Raw genomic sequence first — 26,359 nt, 5'->3', positions numbered from 1 at the left:
AAAACAAAAAACAACACAGGAGTTAATTTTTTATTTTGAAAAACAGATTTCTGCAGCTCTTTATTTAGCAGGTTCTTATGCAAGATAGTTTTGGATTTTCTTTTTCTTCTCCCCACTAATTTTCTCAGCTTGACCACCCTTTTGCATAAAGCAGGGACTGTGTAAACATAATCTAATCGTTTTTATGAAGTGCTAATGTTCACATCTGGTCGTACAGGCCTTCCTCTCCTCTTTGGAATGCAGGGCAAGTTTGCAGACAAATACATGTGGAATATGCATCATGCTGTGACTGGAAGCACAGGTTTGTGATAAAATAGGGCCTTTAACAGAGAGAGGTTTGACCGGTCGAGGCCTGAGCAGCGACTCCAGCAGCCTGCAGGAGAAAGGAAACAGTGCAAAGAAAAGTAGAGTTGGCCACTCGGATTATTTGAAGTGGCAGCCATGATGGGTGCCTGTTTTGACCAGCTGTTTTGGTTTCATCGCATTTCTCCCTGACATGAGGTAAAACGACCACCGTAGCAGTTTTATTGCTTCATTCAAAAGACAGGCTTCTCGTAAATTATGCACTTCATATGGATGAGGCTCTGGTAGCTTTCTGCTAATATTTAGTGCTTCATCAAATATTGAATGTTCACTAAATGCCAGTATTTTACGACTCCTTACATGTCAGTTTCCCTACAACTTTTTTTTTGCTTTTCTAAATCAAAACGAGTGATTTAATAATAAAAGTAGCATTTTTTGAAGAAATCTTAAAAGAAAGATCTTGTGTGGCAGTATCTGTTAGTGCTCAAGGTATGTGATGAAGATGACTGTCAAATTTAAGATCAATATTTGCTAAATTACCTGAGTTATAGACATTTTTGTGTGGCTAATGTCAATTAGCTGTAATGGCCATCTTGAAATTTGTTGACTCCAACTGTTGGTGCTCATAGTGTGTGTTGGGGTTGGCTCTCAGCTATTACCACATCAAATTTAAGCTTACTATCTGTAAAACTGACTCAGTTATAGCAATTTTTGTTTTTAAGGTTGATTAGATGTGGCAGGCATCTTAAATCAGATTGACGCCAAGAGTTAGTCAGCTGTAGATGTGCATTCTTTGATTAATTTCCGAAACCTTCATTGAAATCCATCCAGTAGTTTATGAGATATTTTGCTATCAGGCGATCACCAGGGGTGATATTTATGACCAATATGATGTAAAACTTAATTGCTCTGAACTGATGCTCCCTTTGAAATCAAACCACAGGACCACGTGGCTCAGTTATCCCACACACTTTTGTTCAAACTGTTCCCAAAGCTCTGCGCAGTGTTACTGAAATACTCCAACCTGGAGATTTACCAGAGACTGATTCATACAGCCTGGAATACAGCCGAATCATGCAAAAGTTTCCAAGCAGTTATTCCAGCAAAGCAAATCCAGCAGGTCAGAGCATGTCTTTACGCTGCAGAGAAGAAATATTACTGTACATTTTTAAAAGGGTTTAAAACCCACTGAAGGCTTTTTTTCCCAGAAATAAATATTTCTACTTAAGGGTGTGCAATTTTCACAATATAAAAAAAAATCAAGCAATATATTACCATGCAAAAATCTTGTCAATTTGACGTATTTGTAAACCCTGTCAGTCAAATCAAAAACGTCAGGTATTTACGATTTTCAGTTCGACACCACCTACTGCACAGTGAAAGACAAATATGGAAATATTTTGTCCAAAGTCCTGCATTGAAGACGTTAAGTAAAAAAAAAATAGCTAAATGTTCTTAACAGACTGTCATTAATCTGCTGTCAGCTTGACTCATTATCAGACTCTGCTCGGTCACTTTAACAGAGGAGTTTTATGTTGTAACACTGTTTGTCTACTCATAAACCATTAAACACTCACAAAAAACTGTTTTACATCATTCATGTTTTTTATTGTGTTCTACAGAGTTAAACAGAATGATTTCTAAAAATAAAGAAAGGAATAAATGATGTCATAAACTTAAATTTGACAATTAAGATGACATGGTTTGGTTTATTTTGTGTTTTTTAAAACATCAATCAAGCTTTTTCAAATTGCTCTGGAGCAAGTTATGAGTTCAGCCTCTGTTAGCACAGAGGTCTAGCCTGGTATAAAGATATCCTCCCTCATAATATCAAAAACTCTCTCTTTTAACTCAACATAACCGGCTAAGCTGTTAAACTTGTTTCCCAGTACAGCTGTCAGGTACAAATGGAAACCAAACTAACAATCAAACAAGTTGCTGGAAAGTTTGACATGAAGCGCAAAGACAACCTGGCAGCAAACAATTGAAGCTGAGGAGTAAAAAAAAAACCCAAAATCCATAGAGAGTAATTACTGATCACAACCAGGTGCAGACGGCAAGAGCGGAATAAACAACAACAATTAAAAACAGGTCTGGAACAGACACAAGACATGAAACTAACAGAAATGCAATTTTAATGTAACGCAAAGAGTTTATGGAAAGTTGGATGAAATGAGAGGAAACAGAGCATTTCAAAATAAAACAAAACCCAAAACATAATATGTCAATGAAACATGCAAAGCAGGAATGTTTGGCAGCGTCTCTGAGAGTGCACAGATTAGAGCCGCTCAAATACACCTGTATTAACAGTGTGCTCCATATTAGGTGGTCCTGCTCTGTTGCATTTATCATCTCGAATACGTTGAATAGAAGTGATTTTTTTTTCTTTTAGGCTACCTGTTTAGACAGAATCTTTAAGTGGAGAGACCTATTATTTTACATGCACACACGGTGGAAAAGCCAGCGCTGAAACCCTGAAACTCCCTTCACTGTGGCTCCAGGTTTCAGACAAACAGCCAAAGAAAGGTCCCTTTATGGTGGGACTTTCACTCATCAGTGATTTTTTTCCTTTTATTCCAAAAGGGTGCATTTGAGAAGGGTGTGTGTGTGTTTTTAAAGGGTGACCACTGACCACACACTTCGTTGCTGGCGATGGTGGGCCCGTCTCAGGGTAAAATCTATTTCGCCTGGAATGTTACAGATCCACGAGTCAATTTCCTGCTTTGCACAGTTAGTTTGGAAGGAATGATGAAATACCCCCAAAAACCCCATACAAAAACTAAAATCTCAATCTTGTTGATCTCTGGGGATAATAAACTCTTAAAGAACTAATCCTCGCTTTTGATTACCGTGACATGCAAGCAGATTTCAGAACGGATTTGGGCACATTTCTCATTCCCCATGAAGATAAATAAGAACACATCTGACCTATTGCAGCGCTGACTTTTACGTTCCTAAAGATCCAGAGAGCAGCTAAGGCCCAAACTCATCAAACAACAGCCAAGACCCCCTCCTTACGTCTTCTTTGACAGCTGCATCTGTTTTGTGCATTCCCCGCTGAGGTGGGCAGGAGGACTTGTTAAAAGGGGGATGAGTGCTCTGATATATAACCTGCCTGGCACAGACTGCTGAAGACAGCTAAATCTCTGCAATGACAAGTCCCAGCTGCAGCTTTGCAACATGTTCATCATTACGTACTGCAGATGGTCATGTGTTTATGGAGGCAGACTCTGTACTCAGTCAATAGACACGAGCTAACGAATATGAACGATACTTTTCTGTAAGGGCTTGTAAGGACTGGGTATAAAAAAGAGCATTTTAGACAGGCTCTTGTCCAGTAAGGCATGTTTTAATGTGACTTATATTGACTTATTTGAGAACTAGCAATAGAATTTGTAAGCAAACCATTAATCATTGCAAAACCACAAACACGCCTCTCGTCAACTGTAAAAAAGTAGACAATAAACTACTAATTTAATGACTTCATTTTGGTTGTCAGCATCTTGGTACTGACTTCCACATGGTCTGATCTTTCTTCATCTTAACTTTGGTTCCTGTCTTGGTCTCCTTCCTCCTGGAGGGGAAGAGGCTGAGAGATGTCGAGCAAGAGCAGCAGCAGAACTTCTATAGAGAGCTTTGGTCGAGAGACTTCTTGAAGCTCGATTTCGGACTCTATTCAGTCTAGGATCTTTGTGCTTTCCTGCAGCAGTATCTACACACAAGGTTAAGGGTTGGGGTCCACACTATTAGGCCCAAAATAAACTTTTGAAGAGAATACTTCATATTATATTGATCTCATCTCTGAGGTGAGATGTGTAATCAAAACTCATGGTGTAACTTTTGTCATACTTTGTTAAAGTTACAGCAAAAGTAGCATTTGTTGAAGATGGTGAATCATGGCTGTTATTTTGGCTGCATCCCTCTAAAAGAAGAACACCAAACACCTCTTGGTTACTGAAGAGTATTAGCATTAAACTAACCTTCTGCAGCCATTTAGACTCAACAGAGTCTCGGCCACTTGTCATAGTCATTTAAAATATAAGTTGTAAAATACGTTTGGCCTCCACTTCCTGGATCCTAATGTGTCCCTCATTGTCCCCTCGACTGACTCTTAAAGGTTCACATTGGCCGTCCATGGCTCTCCTTGGTCTCAGTGTGACCTGTCCCACTCCAGCAGGCTCAAGTGTTCATGTTAAAGAGTCGGACACTTGTTCTGCCCCCCTCCCACCTCAGCTGGTCTCTGTTACAGCTCATAAAGTCTTTCTTTAGGGAATAAGAGAGTGCTTAACCTTGTGCACTGGGCCTCCGTCAAAGCTGTGAGAGAGCAACATGATGTTTCTGACACTGTTGCCCTGAATCTTGTCTGTAAGACACTGCAGATAAACAACAGTGTCTTGCTGTATTTTGGATTTTTGTAAATTAAATGTAGGTATTTATACTTTCTCACCTGCACAGTAACAGGGTTGGTTCAACAGTAAATAGCTAAAACGCCTCCATCTGTTCCAGGGTTACACTTGTACGCCTGCCTGGGAAAGCACCATAATTGTTGTACATTATCACCACTTTGTGGTAGTAATAACAACATGTTCCTACCAGGTGACGGTGGAAAAACGAACAACAGTCGCACCGACCTACTCAAATGTAGGAACCACTGCACTTCCCTGCAACATATAGTAATGTACTTTATAAATGTGAGTGGATGCAGTGTAAAGTTCACAAGTTATATTTATATGTCTGCATGACATTTTGCTGTAATTGATGCAGATTGTTTGAGGGCTTTTGATTGGTGTTTGATCTTTAACAGGCGGACGCCTGTTAAAGATGGGTTTTAATAACTTTGCCGACATTTTAAGTCTGGACATAACATGAAATACAGTGAGCAATTGTTGTCACAGTGAGTGCAGCCTCACACAGCTGCCCCATTGTTTGGGTTATCCCGTTACAACACCGTTCGCTACGATCTCAGGAAGAGTAAAAAAGTTTAAACGATAGTTTCCTGAACATCTTTTTGCAGCTCAGCTGAACAACAACTGGGGCACCTTTTAAATATCTGTGTCAGCACAAACACTTTTTCCTTTAGTGCAGATAAAGGAAGTATGACCCAAAAGCAATAAAGCAGGAAATATTTCAAGGTTAACTGTGACGAGGAGAATATCCTGTGTGATATAGACTCTTTCTGCTTTGTGAAATTACACGTCTTGAACTGTAACTATCAACATTTTGTTTGCAGTAGCCTCTCGTTTGCATTTCTTCTCTGATTCTATGTAACTTCATCTGTTGCCACTTGAACCTTTCTTTGCTCCCTGACTATATTCCTCACTGAACGCTGACTCATAATGTGACCATAACACAAACGACCGAACTGTGGGCTCAACGTATGTGGCCGAGCAGAAGCCTGGAGGTGGTAAATCATTCTTCAAGAGTCGTTTGTTGGAGTCTTGATAGACAAAAAGATGCCTGATAAGGTGGTCTGTTGTTGTTAGAGCTGCTGTGAAATATGTTATGTGGCTGTAAACTACAGGGTGGGTTATGGAGACGTGTGACCCACCTTCCCTGCTTCCTTGTACAGATTTATGAAGGTATTCTGTATGAGGTTGTTCTTTTAGCACTACATGGTGACACAGGTCTTTTTTTATTTCCACACAGATGGTTATTGATGCTGAATTGCTTCTATCTGTGTGGCTGTCAATTGTGAAGAAACTGTTGATCGAACAATTGATGAAGCATAAAATGTGGAGTCCCTGCAGTCTGAAGCTCTTAAAGTGAGGTCAGCGCTCACTGGACATCTGACATGTATGGTCCTATTTCAGAAAAGGATGAGACTCGTAGTTCTCCTTTTTTTTGGGTCATGTTTAAGAACAATTTGTAATACAATTGTATTGCCATGGCAAAAATAAAACGTGCTGTTTTGGGAGAAAAATAAGCGAGACTGATTACTGAAACATTGTTTTGCATATTTATTTGCCACGCAAACCTCGTGAGGTGAGACGTTGTCTCCATCATTGTTTGATGGCGAGAACGCTTTCAGAAGAAGAAAGAGAGTTATGTTTGTACACTTTGAGCAAAGCTGTCCCAAATTTGTGATAACCGAGGCGCCAGCCAACATCAGAGGATCAGTTTAAAGCAGATGGATTCAGCAGTGAAAGGACGGATTGACCTGGGCTTCAGAAGTGGGAAAGAGACGTCATCAGATCTTATCTTACATGTCAACGCTATTTATGTACACATGTGAACAAACATTCCTGCCTGTGTGTGTTTGCTCGTAGGTGTGTGAGTGTGTGTGAGGGCTCTAAGGTCTCCGCTGATCAGGGTCACTCCCTGCAGTAAATTCTATCTTTATTAGGAAAATGGCACCAGCAGGTGTAACGTTAAACACAAAGAGTTCGGACAGGATTTCCTGTCTTTTCTCCAGCCATCGTGTTGGGCTTCACAGAAGTCTCTTGATGAAGTCGAGACAAACTGTTTACCGAGGAACAGGGCTTGTAGTCTCAGCAGGCCACAGTGTGGGACTTTGTCGGTGTTTAGAAAACGGGCATCTGAAGTTGTTTAGGCTGCAGGGACTTTTAAAACATGACCCATGTCAGGCCTAGATCAGAAAAACTACGTTGTTAACAAGCAAGTCACTGAAAAACAAAAATGAAATTAAATTGAAGAGAAATATGCAGTCATAAAATGTGCAACAGGACCAGCTGAGCTTTGTGTCGGCTCCATTCCTGGTTTCTTCTGCCACTCTCCCAGTCCCTGAGATTCAGACTTTGTAGTTGTTGTTTTTTTTCAGATTCAGCTCTTTTGAGAAGTTTCCAGTGAAGTTTTGATCAGAACTGATCCCTGGTCATTTTGAAACACAGTCATTTTGTCTTTCTTCTTCAAACATTTTTTTTTGTGTTACTGAAAAACAAATTCTGTGACGAGGTATTGGTATGATTTCATTTGAACTGCTTGCCTGCTCCTGTTTTGGTGTCAAATAAACAAATGTATAAATAAAAATGCAAAAAAATAGAATAATTAGTAAAGAACCTTCAACAGCTTTGAATTTGTTGGAGAAAGTTATGTGTTTACTGCGACTTCTGCTCATTTCTGAGGGAAGAATTGCTTAATTTCTTTTAAAGTGGATGAGTTTCTGCTGTTATAGAGGTAAACTACAGTCTAACTCTCTCAAACAAAGGAATTAAAGTCTGAACTTTGACCTTGAAATTTTAAGCCAATAACATGAATCTGCTTAAACCACTCAAACACTGTTTGAAGACTTAGGGTCTCTTTTATGCTATAAGGTGAACCAGTCTTGTCTTGGAGACTGAAAATGTTTTCCTTAAGGATTTACGTATTTTTAGCACCACTCATGTTTTACAACCGATTTCTCAGGCTCTGAAAATGACAGATATTGTCTCATGATGATACTGCCACCACTGTGCTTCACTGTGCTATTAATGTAGCGTCGATGACAGGTGTTTTGTCTGTGTCACATTCTGGGCAAAATGTGGCATTCTCCGTTAGTTATTTTTAGTCTGGTTCAACTGGAGTGTCTTTTTTTTAAAGCGTCTACTTCATTTCTGTGTCCACTTACGCAAAGTCGCGTCTACTGCGCCACAGGGTTCCCCTTCGTGGTTCTACAATCTTGAATTGCACATGTTGAGCTACTTTGTTGTGGTTGTTTTTTTTTTCAATCCACTGGTTTCAAACTTTGGTCCTCGGTGGCCTCTATCCTTGTTGCTGCGTCATTTAGTAGAAATAAATTATTTGTTACATGTGCGCTTGGCTTTGGATGGCACATGATGCACAGTGAGTCTTTTTATATCATTAGTATCGGAGTCTTTCAGTTACAAGGCAGTCACACCCTCCTCTGCCTCAGTTTTTTTCTCTCGACCTGCTTTATTCATTAGCCACTCTCGTCCACTCCTCTCCTCGCTTCCTCAGTTAAAACCCATTGCTTGAAGGGAACATTCATGGGATCCGCATGTCTGGTCATGCTGACTGATATGAATACCATGCATACAAAAAAAATGATGCGTTTTCTCCTTTTTCGATTTTCTGCCCTTTGGTAAATTTGGTCAAATTAGCTGAAGCATGAAGGGCATTAAAGTGCTTGTCAAGAAACAAATGGACCTGAGATGTCGTAGTAGCACTGTTGTACAGCCAACATGACAAAAGACAACATACGGTATGTAAGAGAAGCTACGAGCAGGGGGGTGCCTGTAACTACTGTGAAAGTGTGTGTCTGCTGGATGTTGACAGTTCATGGTAACACTGAGCACACCTGCTGTAGTCTGGCGTGTGTGGGCTGGAGACAGAGGGGGAGTCGGGCAGCCGGAGCCAAGGCTGCTTCAGGGCCAGCCCACGTGTAGACAGAGACAAGCACCCTGAGGGGCCCTGGAGATTTAATCTGGCCTCGCCCGGCATACAGTCGCGTCTCCATAATGAGATTTATTCTGATCAGAGGCATATCAAGAAAAATGGAGACGACAGTGATGGATGAACTTATATGAGACGTTCTCCTCCTCCTACATGTCTGCAACTGCAGTTGACAGAGGAGATTGTTGTCACTTGCATCCCGGAGATACTGCACATGAGAGCTCTGTGTGTGTGTGTTAAAGTGTGTTTTTTTTCTCAGCTGACTCTGTTCCAGCATAAACCAAGCCAGCTGCAGGTGTGCAGATTCTTCCTCTTTTTTTTTTTTTTTTTTTTTGCTTTGCGTCTCAGTTTGCTCTGTGAAACAGCTTTATACAAGAATATAAGCTAAAGTTGGAGAAAACTGATTCATTGAAATAAAAAGCGAACCGTTTGGCTGTAGGTTCAGGTAATTCGATACTCCTGACTGCACATGTAAATTTACAGCCCCAGACTAATCGTTTTTTACTGTTAGCAGCTGAGCAAATTTTTGCTGTATTTGAGTTTCCATTTCATGCCACATCATACCTCCAGCCAACACTTTACGGGGAAATATTTCACTCTCCTCTGTGAGATGTTTTATTTGACAGGTTTAATTAGTAGTTTCACGATGACGATTTTATACAGCAGATATTCTAACAGGTTTTCATCATTCAACACACTGTTAAACTGGATGCATTTTACTTCAAATAACTTACTAAAAGCACATTTTAGAAATGTTTTTAAAATTATTCTATTTCTTACCAGTTTTTTTTTTCAAGAAATAGGTTATAGTAGTTGAACTACACTTGACTTCTCCAATTACCTAATTATAGGTGGCCACCAAAGCTAATTAATCTCTGCAAACACAAAAATGGCTTCAACTCTACAAATGTTACAGATACTGAGGTAAAATTTAGTGTGGTGGTAACTGAGGGTCTTCCCCAACAACTCGCCCCTCAGTGCATAAAACACAGTGTAGCAGCTTGTCGGTGTCTCTGTGTGCCACTTTAAAGGCAGGAAATGTTTCAGTTATCTCTCAGTGGGGCTCATACTAGGTCTCTCCTTGCAGAAATTACTCTGTGCAGAAAAAGAACCACAGTGTCTTTAATGTGCACAGCCTGCCTCATGAGGAAACCAACTGTGAGCCGTGAGGATTTGAGGGACCGTGCTCTGTAGTTCAGTGCGTCCTGATGAGTCAGGGTTTTACGTTGTGAAAACAATGGAGATGCAGTAGGAAAACTGTATGATGATGCTGGTCTTCATGGCAGCACTGGTTTGTCTGTTAGCATCGTTGCTGTGCTCTGACTCTGAGAGAGGCTAATGCCTTCTCATTCTTATCATTGCTATCATTTTTGACTTGTTTGTGAACCAATATGTATATATTATTTACGCTGGTCTTTCTCCATTTTGATGGAACTTTTTCTGGACTGTTTTGTTGTAGATTTAGTCCCGAGCATTAAGAGTGCAGTTTTATAATAGTGATCCCTTGAAGACAGCACGTCCACCTGCCGGTTAGTTCAGCATACTTCTGCTTGACGACGTTTCTTATTGAAGACTCCTGAAAAAAAAAAAATCTTCCGCTATTTCATGCCACATAGAGAGCGTTCTCCCAAAACTTCCTCTCTGAATTCCAATTCAGTCAGTCTCACAGTCCCTGCCTTCTCCTCCTCCCTCCCAATTCATTTTCTGTCCCCCCCCTCAACTCCGCCACACACACCCCAGCTGCACCTCCCCCCAGTTCATTTTACAACAGGAGCTCATAGAGATCACTTCTGGAAGGAGAGGGTTCTTGCTGGCTTCCTCTGAGCTACGCAGGCGAGGGGAGAAGGAGGCTCCAGACTTTGCAAATAGTTGGGCACTCCTTCGAGAGAATGCTGTCAGAAGTGGCTCTCCTGCTGCTCGTCTGCCTCCACGTGCGTGTGCAAGGGAAGCTGCGCTCGCAGGTAGGGTCACCTCTGCCGGGTCTAGGAGAAACCTGGGGGAAGAGTGTGTGTGTGTGTGGGGGGGGTTCTTGACCCTACTCGGTCTCTGACTGTAAGAGCTCCTTTAAAGTGATGGACCGCTCTGTGTGAGTTTGTTTTGGACTCCCTGATGAATCTGTGTCGCCACAGGAGAAGTTTTAGCCACATTTATTTAACGTGGTGATGAAAGTTGGTCTAATGAGGACGTCTGAGTGCATGGATGTGAAAGCCGTGTAAGTTTTCTTTCCAAAACAGCGTCTTGCGCTTGGAAGCAGCTCTAGATGGTGTCGTTCAACAACCTGGACTGTTCCTGAAGTCCTGTGGTCCTGTGGTCCATCCGCTGAGTGGAAGTATTTACAGTATTGCTGTTTTCACTGCTGCTCTCCTTCGCTCTCTGAGACATTTATTTTTTCCACAGCACATTTGTTGGCTGCTTCCGAGATTATATTTCTCCTCTGCTGGAAGAGTCGGTGAGTCAGGCCTCTGCTGGAGCCTTAAGGATGCACTTGGGACTCCTTTAGAGATGCTGAACTAGCCAGTTGCCAGTTCAGTGTGTTGTTTAATGTAAACCTGAAGTGCAAATAGCTTGGTGAGGATGTTTTGTGGCTTTAGACTAGACTCCTGTCAAATTCATATAAAAAAATAATGAGTCAGTACACAAGATGCAGGAGAGGAAGATGCTTGGATGTTAGCAAATTAACTTCTTATTTGTTAAATGACTCATAATTTAGTCAACTATAACTTGGTCCTTTTTAAACAAAAGATGATGCTAGTTTAAAACTCTTGCCAGGGAAAAAGGCAGGCTGAGCAATATGCATTTCTTCAAGGAATGCTGAGCCTTTAACTAAAAACAGTTTTTAGTGACCCTGGAGCAGAACAGAACAGAAAATCAGCATTAATGCACAAATTTACATATTTAGCACAGCACAGCCTGTTCTCAGTAGGAATTAAACTACACACCTAGGGGAATGTTCTGTCATTTTGTTTCTCCATCCAAGTCAGAGCGTTGACTTCAGGAGAAGCTCGGTGCGTTTTAATGGCCGAAGATTCACCGCGCTCAGTGCTATTTCGGAGAGTTTTACAAGCACCAAGATGCTGTGGCATTTGCTCTGGGCTCGGTTTGGGGGCAGTTTGTGGTGTGGATGAGGCCTCCTTTTACTGTCGGGGACCAAAGGTCCTGTCACTCTTGTCAGCTTCTCTTACAAAGAGGCAAACGCTTCTGCTCGTATCTCTCAGGATTACTGTATAGCTGACCTACATTTACAAAAAAAATAAGACCTAAAAAGGCCCAAAATGTCATTTAATCTGTGCTGTAGTTGTGTAGTGTTTAGCTCCTGCCTGCTGATTTGTCCTGTAAATAACCCCAGCTCGTCTGTGTTTCATGTAAGATGGTTGTTTGGTTTTAACATGTCGTTCTGTTGATTGTGAACAACACTCCATTGTTGAGAGTGGAAAGCTCGGTGATTCCAGTCCAGAACACCCAAACCTGGGTTCTCTTTGTGGTTTTAGACCAATGCCGGTCGTCACGTTAGTGTTTCCATTATACCAAAGCCAGAAGTGAAATCTGGGGGAAAATAGAGCAAATTGAATAAACATGTTAAGTTCGTTGCGATTAGTGAAGTCAAAACCTCCGAGTTGTAGACCCATAATGAGACTACAGTTTGTCTTCTTTTGAAAGCTTCAGCATCAGAAGTCTGTGGCTTTGTCACCACAATTTGTTAATCAAGTTTGTAGGTTTGTGTCAGATTTATTGATCAGTTTTTATGAACGCCGTGTCTTTTAGTGCTGCTTTAATGCTCTAAAAAGGAACAATAAAAATGATCAGCCTGATATTCAGTTGCCTCCGGTGCTTTAGTTGCTTTAGTATTGACCAGTCAAACAATAAATACAGAAATCATATTTTTGTTTGTTTGTTTCAACTTTGTTTGTTGTGATTTTGTGAGATATGTTAGGGAAGGTTTTTAAAATATTGTAATGTGACCTATGAGTTCAGTAATGACTTTGGTTCACGCTGATTATTTCTTTAAAGTCCAGAGCTTCGGGGATTGCTGCAAGTTCATTTTTTCAGCCTGTTCTGCAATGTCAGCTAATGAAAAATGAAAAATTTAAATGTGTTTGATTCATTGCAATATGTGATACAAAACACTACAGTGTCCCCTTTGGACAATACAGTATATATGATTTAGCACCATGTAGTAAAAAACTTGAATACTAATATTAAAGAAATCACTGTCAACAACAAGACCTGATCGCTCAAATATCTTAACTCGCTAAACATTTTTCCTTACAATTTATAGAATGATTTAGAAAATCAGTGCTAACGTGTATTTGTTTTGTATCTCTCAACATAAGAAACAGTTGCTTTAAATTTGAGCCTACAGTGTATATGTGACACTTGTAAGAGAGTAAATCAGGCCTCGTAAACGACTTCCACTGACTTTATTAGAGTGTCACACTAACCCGGTGGCAGCGTCGCTTCCACAGACACAGATGTCTTGTGCTGACTGAAGTAAAGGCAGTGTTGTCTGCTGCTGCTCATTAAAACCAGCTAGTTTCACAGCATCCCAGCATGTGTGAGGCAGATGCTGGTAGTTGTGGTGACTGTTGAGTGAACAGATCTCCTGTGAACAGAAGACAGTTGTTTCTCTCATAATTAAGTGTTGAACTAAAAATGTAATTGTTTTAATCACATCCTTTGTTTGGTTTTAAGTGATTGGTGAAGCCTCTGTAATGTCATTTCCACTCTCAGCGTCACATCTTGAAGTCACTCCCTCTGTAAAGTCTTTGTGGTTGGGCTGATATTGTTTGTTTTCTCCTCCTGGAAGCCAAATTAGGCTTATGATAACTCCATTGACCAATCCCCCCCCAAAAAAGCTTTACAAGCTCCTTACGCAAAGGGCTGCAGAGATCCCAGATGTGTGCATCAAATGGCCCCCCTTTAACCTTCTGCTCATAAATACGTTTTGAAATACTGCTCTTCTTCTATCCCAGGATGCACATTTATGTACACGTGAGTTGCGCAAATCATATCCCGGCTTTTGTTGCCACAGTTTTACCATAAGCTGACAAACGAGCCCAAACCTCAGCTGCAATAAATGGGAACACTTTGTAGGAACTAAAGGCAATAAAATGCAGCAAAACAGCGAAAACACGATTGGTATGATCCAGCATTCCATGTCTCACAATTTGATCCTTTGTTTTTTTTTTTTCCTTTCTTCTTTGTTTTTAAAGAAAAAAGTAGGAGGCTGCCAAGACACAGGTTTTAAGGTTCGGGTGGGAGCCCACTGTGGATTTTGGGGGATTAAGACTTAGAGGAGGTTAACCACTACAACCGTCTTTAGCCTAAGAAAACATCCTTTTATTTATGACCTCCTCCATTTCATTGTTTTTTTAGCATTTGGCTCAGCTACATGCTAACATGGGAGTTTATTGTCAGGTCCAAGAGTGGGTGTTAGAAACTGGTGGGGTCCAGATTTTATCTGTAGGGCAATATTTAGACGTGACTCATTGCATGTTATACAGTAGATGTTAAATACTTAATAAGTTTGCCTCATTTTCAGAGTTGAATAATCTCAAGAGACAGCCCAGCTGCCCACATCCGGACAGTGGATGCAACGTGTCTCGGTGGTCCGGCCATGAGCACCTGCTGCTGGATGTGTCTGTCAGCGGCAGATTGTTCTGTTTCAGCACTTGAAACACAGGCTGAGCACAGCAACATGCTTGACAGAAACCGGTGCCCCGACTCACCAAGCTGTCTCTGGTTGTAGTTTTTAACTGCATTGTGCATGTTAAGTTGTTAACTAGATCTCTTAGGGCAAAATATGTCTGCCCTGGGATGGGCACCACATGTGTGCTACTGGAGGTTGTTTTCATGACCATGTCATGATCTCGGCATGAGGCCAGAGTGCAAAGTCTGCAAAGTCACTAAAGCAGATAACACTATGTCCATGCATCACATTGGTCACGCAGTCACCTATAGATGTCTGTTAATGCTGCTGTAGTAAATTTAATACAAGATAATGGAATTTATTATACGGCTAAGTTAGCCAAACCAATGCTAATTTTGATGACAGTAATAGATCACGTTACAAGGCAAAAGGTGTGCTTAATGTTTTTGTCTGTGTATGTGCATATGTGCGTTTGTTTGTTTAAAACTCTGTCGTGAAAGGTGGCGGGTGATATGCATTCCTTTGAGGAATGATAGGTCTGTATTTTTTCACAACTAATCTGGGTCAAACACACAAACTACGGAGGCCGAGGATCGATGTGGCTAGCTTGACATCATGAGTAGATTATTTTGATTTAACCAGGCTCGTTACATCATGAGAAAACAAGATGTTGTTATCTCAAGATAACGTCATAAACATAAATTTCTAAGCGTGTCCTCTTCTGGCTTCTGTACACCCACGGATTTCTTTTAAGAAGTAAAGCAAAACACAAGTGCAAGAGCCATTTGTCTTTTTTAATGTCCTAATATGAGCCCACACCTGTGTTTTCTTTAGAAATCCCAGTATTTTATGCGTTACAACAAATGTTTGGCTCTTAAACCTGACATGCACAGTTCATTTGACAGCTTATTACCTTACTGCTGAGTGCCAGAGGTCTAGATGCCAAGTTTTCTTGCCTCTTTCATTTTCAGTATTTAAACATTAAAGCTCCAGGGCTACGGAGCATTGAGGACAAACTTGTAGCGACTGAAACTGAAACCCCCTCCACAATGACTCTCCAATTCTGAACGTCTTGCTGTGTGTTTTTTTGAGGAGAAGTAATCTCCGGTTACTCCTTTGGCTCGTCTGTGTCCGAGTTCAGTTTGTTACAGGAAGTTTGCTGCGCGGTGGCTTTAAAACTCATCTTCATTGTGTGGGAAAGTATCACCGGGATTTGCTTTAAGATGATGTTTTCTGGGTTCACAGCTTGACTGGGAGACCACTCTCCCATCCTGGCGCATGTAACCAGTTCCAGATGAAGGTGGGCTTTAGTGACATTTAAAAAAAAAAAATCCTGTTTTATTTCCACTGAAAACAGAGTGATTTTTCTTTCCACATGGCACAAACCACCCACAAAGAGAGGGTGAAAAAAAAAAAACAACAACACTGATGTGGTCTCAGAGTGAAGAAACCAAAGGTCTACATTAACATCGCTGTCTGAGCTCTGCTGCGGAGAGCCATTAACATTTTAATTGAACTGTAGCTGCCTGCGCTCGTTTGTCCTGACACCAGAAACATCTTACTTGGACGGGTTCACAGTTCAGGTCAGATTTGTCGTAGACAGCCTGGAGGGCAAATGTGACTATTTAAGAGCTTAGTCAGGGATGAATAGTAATGTTAGTACATTTGCATGGACGTTCAGGCTGATAAGCCCGTCTTTCAGTAGGTGATTTAATTAATGCAGCTACTCCGATCGCTAAATATCAAATAGTTTCTAAACTTTCTAATTATTCTTGCACTGTAGGAGTAAAGACCTTGGCTGTTTGTTTTTCTTCTCAGAGGAATGAAAATCCTTTGTTGTTTTATGCCTAATCTCAAGATATTACGATAATCTTTCATATTTTGGAGCAAAACTTGACTTCCTTGTTTCTACTTCTGCTTTAATGTGTTTGGATTTTTGACATTTTCCCACCAAAATGGTCAAAGACAACCTTTCACAGTCCCTGCATCTGTTTTATGATGACAATGTTTTTGCTTTCCTGGCCTTTGCTGCCTGTGTTTTATAGTAGTGGAATTTTTAGTGTTTGTGGATGCATACAAAAATGAAATATTCTTTCCTGTAATCTCACAAACTAATTTTAAACAATAGCTGAAAGTGGCTGAAGTTTTGTGTGTGCATGCGTGTCTGTCAGTTAACAAAATATCTCATGAACCACTGGATGGGTATTAATGAATCTTTCAGAACGTTATCATTGCCGGCACACGTACCTCTACAATGGAATAGCTTTTGGATTTAATTCAAGATGGCCACCACAGCGCTGTCATTTCTCATCAAGATGATGATCTCTGGCATGAAATGCGACAGACGAAATGCATTCCTTCAAAAAATGCTGGGTCTTTATTTTTTTCCTTGTTTCTAGCATTAGACATACTGTACTAGCTACATAAAACGACCTGAAATGTGTTTTACTTTATGAGTCATTTTACAAGCAGACTGTAGCCTTTCTTGTCTCGTATTTGCTGATCCGTAAAGTGAGATCATAAAATCCAGCAGTTCTTTGACACATCGGTGTCAAAGTGTTATGTTCATCGACTGGGACTCCGGTTTTATCCAGCTCCAAGCTGTGCTGCAAACCTGACCACAGAACTATTTAACGGTCTCTTTTTTTTTTTCATCGCTCTTGTTTTCCCTCTTCTCCTTTTTCCATCATTTACTATTTCCTGTGTGAAAGGAGGCACTTCGTGTTTGTTTTGGCGAAGATCAGAATGAAACGCCACGGGTAGGAGAGAGGCAGCCTACCTGGCTCAGTCCGCCTTCTCTGCCTCCACCTCATCTTTTCCCTTTCTTTTCACCCCTTTTCTATACATTTCTCCACCTGTTTATCCTCTTATTGCCATACGTTTGCCTCGCTGTAAGTCCGCTGCAGATTTATGGCTGCTTGAGAACTGCAAAACCCGTTGAGATCACCAGAACACGTATGAATTATTGTAGACGTCCTGCAAATTTGTTTAGGTCATTTGACTTCAGAGTTATGTTTGCCACCTCATGTGAACATGGAAAGCTCAAAATCTAGACATTATAGTCTGTGCTGTTGAATGAGTTATTTTACCAATGTTGGCGTATAAGAATTAACTCTGTTGGAAGTTTGCGATATAACACAGAGCAAGAGGAATATGTCAGCTGCAGCCAGGTAAGAGTAAGTGTTTGTTTTGGACGTCTCTCAGATAAGCGATGGCCTCAGTGTTTCTGTATTTCACTGGATGGTAGCTCCCTGCAACCAGTTCTGGCTCTGTGGACACCTGTTTGCACAGTTCGCTTCTTTTTCTGCTGGCCTGAGTAAATTTATGGACGGCTGATGTTCTGTTTTTACCACATCCAGGTTTCCTGTAATGTATTACCTCTAATGTGAGACAGGAAACTCACACCCTTAAGAAATATGAAGAAAAGTTTGGGAGTAGTTCAAAGGGTGTTGCTTCAAATCGATGCCTCGTGGAAAGGTAACACGAATGTTAGCAAATCATTTTTTCTTTTATTTCTGTTGATTTTTTGTGGATTTATGGTGGTAATTTCCCAGGTGAAACTTTGTAAATCTTATATTTCAAGCCTTAGAGCAGCTCACGCACTTCCACACATCATGAGTTCGTGTCTTTGTCCTCATCAGTTTTACCGTGTATTGCTCGTCACTCAAGCGTGTCTCACCTTCGTCTCCCCTTTTCCGCAGAGTCTCGGCTGCGATGAGTATCTGGGGTCAGGGAAGGTGATTGACAGGTGCGGCGTTTGTGGAGGCGACAACTCAACCTGCAGGCTGGTCTCAGGAGTCTTCAGACACAGTTTGTCCAAGATTGGCTACCACAAGATAGTGGAGATCCCAGAGGGAGCCACGAAGATCAACGTGACAGAGATGGTGAAGAGCAGAAACTACCTGGGTGGGTTGTGAAAGTGAATGCAGTGAGAGTGTGGGAATGATTTGTGGACTTGGAAACTTTTTGAAGATTGTGTTGAATGTTTTTTATTTTTTTTATGAGTGTCACGCTGCCTACTTGGCCCAACTGTTTTTGTGCTTCATCCCATTAACAGGTCGTGAGCGTAATAAAGTGAAAACAAAAAGTCAAACACACAGGTCTGAGGTCCCAGGTGGAGAAACTTCTGGTGTTTGCAGGTCATTTTAACCATGTTTGAGAGATTTAGTGTTGGGTCCTTGATCTCAAGTTCTTTAACTTATAAATCAGAAATACCAGAAGTTGCCACTTTTGTTGCAGCAATCTTTACTTTTTGGTCTTGATTTTCAGTATAATTTGCATATAATTGTTCTATTTTTAAACCAATGTATTGCCAGTGCTATGTTTGTACAATAATTGCGAATTGAAAGTTGAGATCTTGAAAGTTGGCAAAATCTGAGAACAGTACAGTAATGCTCGAACACCTGGCGACTTGGACATTCCTCCTTATTTTCATCCAATGTCATGAAATGTGGGAAAAAATGTGTGCATGCATGCATTTGTCTGTTGTGTTAGCAAAATAGCTCCTAAACCACGAGACAGGCTTTAATGACGCACACAGAAAGTAATCATTGGATGTAATCAACCTTGGCCAACACGAAAAGGACTGGAACTCTGTCAATTCTGCAGATATTAAGCTAAAATTTGGTGTGGAGGTATCTGAGAGTCAACCTCAACATATACTTTCAGCTCTGACAGTTTGTTTGAAACTTTAGCATTACCTGGTGGAGTCAGCCCTGGCTGTCTGTTAGCATAATATCCACTGAACCACTCGAGGGATTTTAATGAAACTCTCAGAAAGTAATCACTGGATGCACATGTACTACAGATTACTTTTTGGAGTCAAACTGATTCAAAATGGACACCACAGCCAATCAGCCTTAGCAAACACAAAAATGGTTATAACCCAGTCAGTTTTACAGATACTGAGCTAAAGGTTGGCATGGTGGTGCATGAAAGTCTTTACACACTTAGAGTTCTAATAGATATTTATTTTAACCTTTGACATGCAAGGCAGTGGGTGTTATGTGTTTCTTTAAGGAATGCAGGTTGTCTGCAAAAATTAGTTCAGCTGGATTCAGAGTTTTGACTTGTACTCTGAAAGGATTGGAAAACCTGTCCTCGAACAGCTAATTTAGCTGTCTCTTTGCAAATAGTGTTTTTATTTTCCATTCTGATTTTACTGCGCAGTAGTTACAGTCTGCCTAAAAGTTTTACTTTCAGCTGGAAACAAACGTATCCTTTCACCACATTCACTGTTGTGTTGTAGATTGAATCCATAACAACAGTAACAGGAAAGCTAGTTGAAAAGCTATGATAGCGATTGTTAAATGATCATTATAAAAAGCGTTTAGCAAGAAAAAAAAAATACAGTAGCTGGGCATTCACCCAGGTTGGAAAATTGATTACATTTGTGTGATTTAAAGGCAAATCTACAAAAAGCAGTTTTAATGTTTCGTGATTTCTCCAGTGCAGTGTGCCCTACTTTATTAACTGACGTGTCTGAGAAACAGTCTACGTGAATAATTGGTGTTTTTACAAAGGTGTAACAGTGGGACACAGTTGTGGGTTATGTTTTGAAGTGACTTGTTGGAATGCCTGACATTAATTAGAGCCTTGTCCCAACTCAGCCCAAAGTGGGGGGACAGCCCTGATCTCCCCTCCCCACAGCTATTTCCCATGAGGAAGGTGCATAAACATGCTTTCATTAAAGGATCTCACCCTCAAACCCCCATCATTCTTTTCTAATTAGGAGGAGGAATTTTACCTCTCTTAAAAAATAGTAAAAACAGCAGGACCGATTCAGATTAATTTAGGTGCTGCCTTTTGGAAAGTTCAGCTGCACGGAGGCCAAGATTTCTGCTTTTTTTTTTTCGTTTAAACCAACATTTTTCTTACACAGGTAATATAAAATATGGCACACATTTAGATCTGCAGCATTCGCTCCCCTCACTTTTACAAAATATACACGTCTTCAAACACAGTAGCCAGCAGTAAATCATGAACATCATCACTTTCACATTAGAAGATGCTCTGAAATACACAAAAGTCCTCTGAAAATGCAAACTAAGACTTCCTGTTGCAGCATTTCACAAATGGGAACATGATAGGAGCTAAACTCACCTACAAGATCCTCACTTTGTCCTAGATGTTTTATTTTTTTTCCTGAATAGGCCTCTGTTCCTTCCTGTGGATATCTAATAGTGCTTTTAGTTGTCCAAACACTCTCTTTTACCACCCTGTCTAATGTTACGTCCTTAATTCTTTTCTAATGGCCTCCTGCATTTAATCCACAAAATCAGCGGAAAACATCTTGGCGGATTTTGTTGCACGTTTTGCATGAAAGATTTGCCAGCACAAAGACATTGTGGCGTTGTTTTGAGAGCTTTTCTCCACCCTCAATTAGCTGTTCTTCTTTTTATTTTTTTTGTTTTAATTTTCTGTGTCTCTGGTGGTGATTGTGTGGTCATTACCTCGGTCTCTTCCAGCTTTGCGAAGCCGCTCGGGGAGATCCATTATTAATGGAAACTGGGCCATTGACCGACCGGGGAAGTACGAGGGTGGAGGGACCATGTTTACCTACCGCAGACCCAATGAGATCAGCACCACAGCCGGGGAATCCTTTCTCGCAGAAGGCCCCACCAATGAAATCCTGGACGTTTATGTGAGTCTAATGAAAACAACCCAAAATCTCTCTTAATATACTGCAAAATACTTGACCTGAGACAACAGATGGAACATGCTGGAGAGAAGAATGTTTAAATAAAAGGAAGAAACCACGAGGTAGTTTGAGAAGTCTCATCCACTTTTCCTCAGATGATCTTCCAACAGCCAAACCCGGGCATTCACTACGAATACATCCTCCCCTCCGAGAAACCAGTCGTGCCTCAGCAGCCAGACCACAGATCAGAAGGTAAATTAAACCCATTGACAGGAAAAAGAACTATCAGGTCATTATTTATCACTACTAAAACAAAGCATCTACACATGTCCAACTAATCACCTGGAATCATTCCTCTGGAATACTCAGCTTCTTCACACATTTGTGTCTTCAATCTATTGGGTTACGTTTCTGTGTGTCTCAGAAAAAGCCACGACTGGACAAAATGAGTACAGCCTGCACAACGACACACAACAGGAGAACTCAAATTCAGCAGGAGAGGGGCGACATCCCCCTCATCTCCCTGACAACCAGGTGCCTGCCGTCCAGCCTCCCAGACGTGAGCGAGATTACAACTGGAAACAGGCTGGTGCTACAGAATGCAGCGCCACCTGTGGAAAAGGTCAGAGGATGCGGTATCTGCTGGTATCATCTTTAAACTCAGTTATAACTGATGCAAAGATGCATTAAAGTTTTGCTTTTTAAGAGAACACAGTTCTTATTCATCTTGTGTGTAATTTACACAAAAAAAAAAGTTTTACAACTAATGTTTGCGTCTTGTGCTGCTTTATGACTGGCCAGAATCCATTATGGAAGTGGTTAAAATCCAATATTTGCTTTTCAGGTTTCAGATATTTAGTCTTTCACTGCGTCCACCGGCAGAACCACGTTCAGGTGTCGGACAGTTTGTGTGACAGCAGCAGCCGACCGACGCCGCAGGAGGAGGCCTGCAACCTGCAGTCATGCCCGGCATTGTGAGAAATCACACTTTAACCACGTCATATCCAGACCACTATTCGATCGTCTCTTTCTGTAAGCTCTGGGCCAAACGATCAGTCAAGCTGTTGATTGTCTTGTCTAGAGTGGCACCTTTCAGTAGTTGAGATAAGTGACCATTCTGACCTTGAAATCGGTGTTTTAGAAGCAAGGAAAATGGCAAAACCTTTTGATTTTAATGACTTTTATTCGAGCCAAATTACGATGGCCTCGTGTCTGGGTCACAGCACATCCACAGCTGCAGCCTCTATGGGATGTTTCTGCTCTTATGTGGTTTGGACCAAGCAAAAGTAGTTCAAGAAAGAAAAAAAAAATCAATAAACCACGAAGCAAGAGGATAAAAAATGTTTTACTCAATAAGGCTTGGCTTTAAAACTTGGCTGCAGTTGACATTGTGTTGCCATCAGTTTCTATTGTTTATACATTTTACATTTCTTTACGTTCAACATAAGCTCTCACTTACGTAGAACTGCAGAATTTCTGTGCATGTAATTTCAACTTTCATTCATACAGAAGAACAAAACACCCACAAGAAAATAATTCCTCCCCCTAAAAACAAAACAAAACAAAAAAAGAGTATTGTAACATTTCTAACCTCGTGTTTTCCTCCAACCAGCTGGGATATTGGAGAGTGGTCCGAGTGCAGCAACACCTGTGGCCTGGGCATGCAGCACCGGCAGGTCCTGTGCCGCCAGGTTTACGCCAACCGCACCCTCAACGTCCACACGAGCCGCTGCCGACATCTGGAGCGACCCGAAACGGCCAGTACCTGCCAGCTGAAGATCTGCAGTGAGTGGCAGATCCGCTCCGAGTGGACCGCTGTGAGTGGCAGCAGTCGGCCACACTGTCCTGTTCCATATCTGCTCAGCATCACCTGAATCTGATGAGACAGGGATGCATGTTTAACTCTGATGTTCCAATAAAAGAATTTATTTTTCCCTTTACATCCACCAGTGTGTCTGAGATTAAAGGCAGCACAGTCTGCAGTATTAACCATGCAGTGTGTGTTTGCAGTGCTCAGTGCCATGTGGGCTGGGTCAGAGGTCCAGAGAGGTCCGCTGTGTCAGCAATGTGGGCGACTTTGTTTCCGATGACGAGTGCAACATGAACCTGCGGCCCGTCGACGTAGAAAACTGTGACATGGGAGCCTGCGCAAAAAGCTGGTTCTACACAAACTGGGGAAACAGGGTGTGTGTTTGTGTGTGTGTGAGAGAGAGAGCCGCTGGGAGTCAGTAACTTTATTTTGTTTATTATTACAGTGGCATGGAGGTCTGTCTTCATCAGAGTTTTAGAATTGGAAACAAGAATGGTAGAGGGCTAAAAAGAAGCAGAAACCAAACTTTTTTTTTTTAATTTTCAAGAGTGTAGTGGACTACTAATATAGTTTTTTCTTTGTTTTTATTTTAAAGGGATGTTTGACTTCCAGCTTTTTGTCCCACAGTGCTCTGCGGAATGTGGGATGGGCGTTCGAACCAGGGGGGTTCTCTGCCTGACCAACCACATCAGCAGTCTTCCTCTGGAGGGATGCGGCAGCGAGCGGCCTTCCGACTCCCAGGTCTGCAACAATGGCCCCTGCGAGAATCGCATTGAATGGTTCACGGGTCCCTGGAGTCAGGTGTGAGGATGACAGAGGGTTTCCACCAGTTTTGGGGAGAGCTTTATTACCTAGAATGTAACAGAAACTTTTATATGACTTGTGTTTGTCATTCTTTGCCTTTATTTTGGGATCCAGTGCTCTGCAGAGTGTGGCCCCGGCAGCCAGCAGAGGTCAGTGGTGTGTTTAATGAAGTCCGATGAAGGAGTCACCGCCATGCCGCCGTATGAATGCTCGTCCTTGAACCGACCACTCAGTCAGCAGAGCTGCAACCTGAAGGCCTGTGGAGCCAAGTGGTACCACACTGACTGGAGTGCTGTGAGTAAGACGAGACACGTTCTCCACTTTTAGTCTTTAGGAGTTTAATACATTCCCAACAGAAAACCGGAACTCATGCTGAAACAGTCACATGCATATAAGTGTGCTGACTGCTGCTTTTGAGCAGACTTTGTTAACATGCAGGTAAATAAAGAATTACCTGAAGTGTGGGCTTGAAGCTATTGATGCTCACTTTCAGTTAAGTTCCTTGCTATTTGTTTTTTCAAATCTGCATTTGAAAAAAGACGAGTTCACAGGGCAAGAAATGTTATTTATTACCCAGATATCTGCTGGCAGCGTAGAATATTGTAAAATATTAGCTTTTGCCTCATAAAAAGTCATGACAGTGTAGCTGTTGGATCACAGCTCTAAAATCAGAAATCCAGCAAAAAAAAAAAAAAGAACCGTCTTATTTTCACAGGGAAAGCTCAGCTTGACTCATGGAGATTGAGATGACCCGTGAAACCTCCTCAGAGCGACCACAGCATAAAAACAGTACAAATGTTTGCCGTTGCCGCAGTGCCGACCTTTACAACCCGAGGCTGACTCCTGTCACTGGTTCGTGCTCTTGCAGTGTTCGAAAACATGCGAGAGAGGTTTCCGCGTGCGGGAGGTCCGCTGTCTGTCCGACAGCATGCAGCCCAGTGAAGGCTGCGATGGGCAGCTGAGACCAGCGGAGAGGGAGGACTGCAACCCTGAGCCCTGCGTACCTCACATAGGTCAGTCAGCTTTTATTGGGCCGTCTGGAATACCACACTGAGCACAGTGCCGAGTGTGCGCTGATGATTTTAGCATCCGTATGAACACGCGGTGCTGTAAGGTCCGGCCCGTTCCACAGCATCGCAACAGTTTCTGTTGTTCTGACTCAAGTGATATAAGGCCGAGCTCTGTTTTTGTTTCAGATGAAAACTGCAGGGACAAGCACTTTAACTGCAACGTGGTGGTCCAGGCTCGCCTCTGTGTGTACGATTACTACAAAACAACCTGCTGCGCTTCGTGCTCACGCATGGCCCACAAACAGACCACCCATCGGGGCCGCAGCTAGCGCTCTCTTCCAGCGTCCCTCAGCTCCGTGATGGGCCGGACTGAGCTCCCACTGAGGCCTTTTTTTTGGCCCTGGACCAGCCCAGGGAACAGGACAGGCAGGACCTTACCTAGAATGGACTCCTATAGATGTTGCCAAGGCTGGAAACTGAAGACGAAGCATTTTTGTTGGTTCATTTGGAGGCAGCTGTTTGGAGGGGGGGGGAGCAGCTTTGAATTATGGCTGACATGAATCTAGTTGCTGGATAAACAGCGCTGTGGCTGGATGAGGGGGATCCAGAAAACCTTGCTTCTCTTTAAGGGAGCAACTTACAGCTGCTTTATACCAAGATTGACTCTTGTGGGACTTTCTGTAAAGAAGAAACCACCATTCGTGGAGCAAACATCTAAAGTTCCTCACATCACAGCACTCAGATTTCTGACCTGATGCTGTCTAACCAACAATCACTTTTTTCACATCTATTACTGACCAAAGACATCTCTGTAAACTGAAAACAGCAGCACATTGACATCTTCTCCTAACTACGCTGTGATGACGAAAAAACTCAAATAAATTTGAACTCCTGCGCCCAGATAAGGGCCTTTTTTTTTGGCAAACCATCCATTTGTCTTACTGCAGAGCTCCGAGGTGTAGAAGCAGCTCATGTAATATATTTATACATGTGTGTATATATATGATGTATGATTGATTGAAAGAATGATAGAAGTCGTTTTGATTTTAATGCTCCTCTGTCCTCTGTAGAAACCGAAAAGAAAAAACGTCTCTTTATTTATGTATCTGGCTCCCGAGGGTGGACGCTGCTTTATCGGTCACTGGTGGCTTCTCGCTGGCTGTTCTGCCTCTAAGCCAATCACAGGCTCCGTACTGAGCGTGGGCTTTCCACAGCTTACTGGATGGCAGAAGCAGATGCAAACTGTAATGGATTTAGGAAAGTTGAAACTAAATGTAGAAGCTGTCACCCCCCCACCCACACTGTAGGATATGAAATATCCCTGATAATCAATAACCTCCCTATAACATTTTAATAATTAACTATTTTAACAGAGTTTTACAGCTCTTGATTTGTTGTGGTATGCCTGAGGTTTACATTCATTGTAAAACTGTTGTTTTTTTTCTGCCAAAAATATGTTTGTTTTCAGCTCCATAAAACATTTAATTCACTTCTTCCCGAATGCTCAGTGTTTTGTCCTCTTATAGCTGTCAGTAATTTGCTCCAAGATGTACAAACTTACCTCCAATTTGCATGTACTGTATATCTGTGTTGAAGTTCAGAAAGACTTGACTTTACAGCTGAAGAAACCTCCACAACAAAAGGTTAAAAAAAGGAATTAAAAAAATTAATTCCAAAAGTTTTCAGAGTTCATATTTGGTCACATTCAGCACATGACTGGGACCAATTTAAACCTGTGTTTTCATTGTTTAAGGAGTGTTGTATAGTGTTACTGGAATAAACACTCAACTTGTGCA

General features: G+C 41.6%; 1 protein-coding gene across 2 annotated transcripts in view; it reads left to right on the top strand.

Moving 5' to 3' along the window:
- The window catches only part of LOC108243347 (thrombospondin type-1 domain-containing protein 4), a 35,460-nt gene extending 9,101 nt beyond the window's left edge, over nt 1-26,359 (top strand). The window contains exons 7-17 of one of the 2 annotated variants that reach the window (XM_037979843.1): nt 18,001-18,205; nt 20,767-20,942; nt 21,095-21,191; nt 21,364-21,561; nt 21,784-21,913; nt 22,552-22,756; nt 22,950-23,123; nt 23,377-23,550; nt 23,668-23,847; nt 24,422-24,566; nt 24,750-26,359. In XM_037979843.1, the coding sequence (XP_037835771.1) occupies nt 18,001-18,205; nt 20,767-20,942; nt 21,095-21,191; nt 21,364-21,561; nt 21,784-21,913; nt 22,552-22,756; nt 22,950-23,123; nt 23,377-23,550; nt 23,668-23,847; nt 24,422-24,566; nt 24,750-24,892 (1,827 nt within the window). In that variant the 3' untranslated portion in view covers nt 24,893-26,359. The remainder of the gene's footprint in view (nt 1-18,000; nt 18,206-20,766; nt 20,943-21,094; nt 21,192-21,363; nt 21,562-21,783; nt 21,914-22,551; nt 22,757-22,949; nt 23,124-23,376; nt 23,551-23,667; nt 23,848-24,421; nt 24,567-24,749) is intronic. The other variant, XM_017428714.3, reaches the window with a different exon arrangement.

This window comes from Kryptolebias marmoratus, linkage group LG15 (genome assembly GCF_001649575.2).
Source record: "Kryptolebias marmoratus isolate JLee-2015 linkage group LG15, ASM164957v2, whole genome shotgun sequence".
Taxonomy (NCBI): domain Eukaryota; kingdom Metazoa; phylum Chordata; class Actinopteri; order Cyprinodontiformes; family Rivulidae; genus Kryptolebias; species Kryptolebias marmoratus.
The sequence above is the reverse complement of the archived record's forward strand: the minus strand, read 5'-3'. Positions and strand labels throughout refer to the sequence as shown.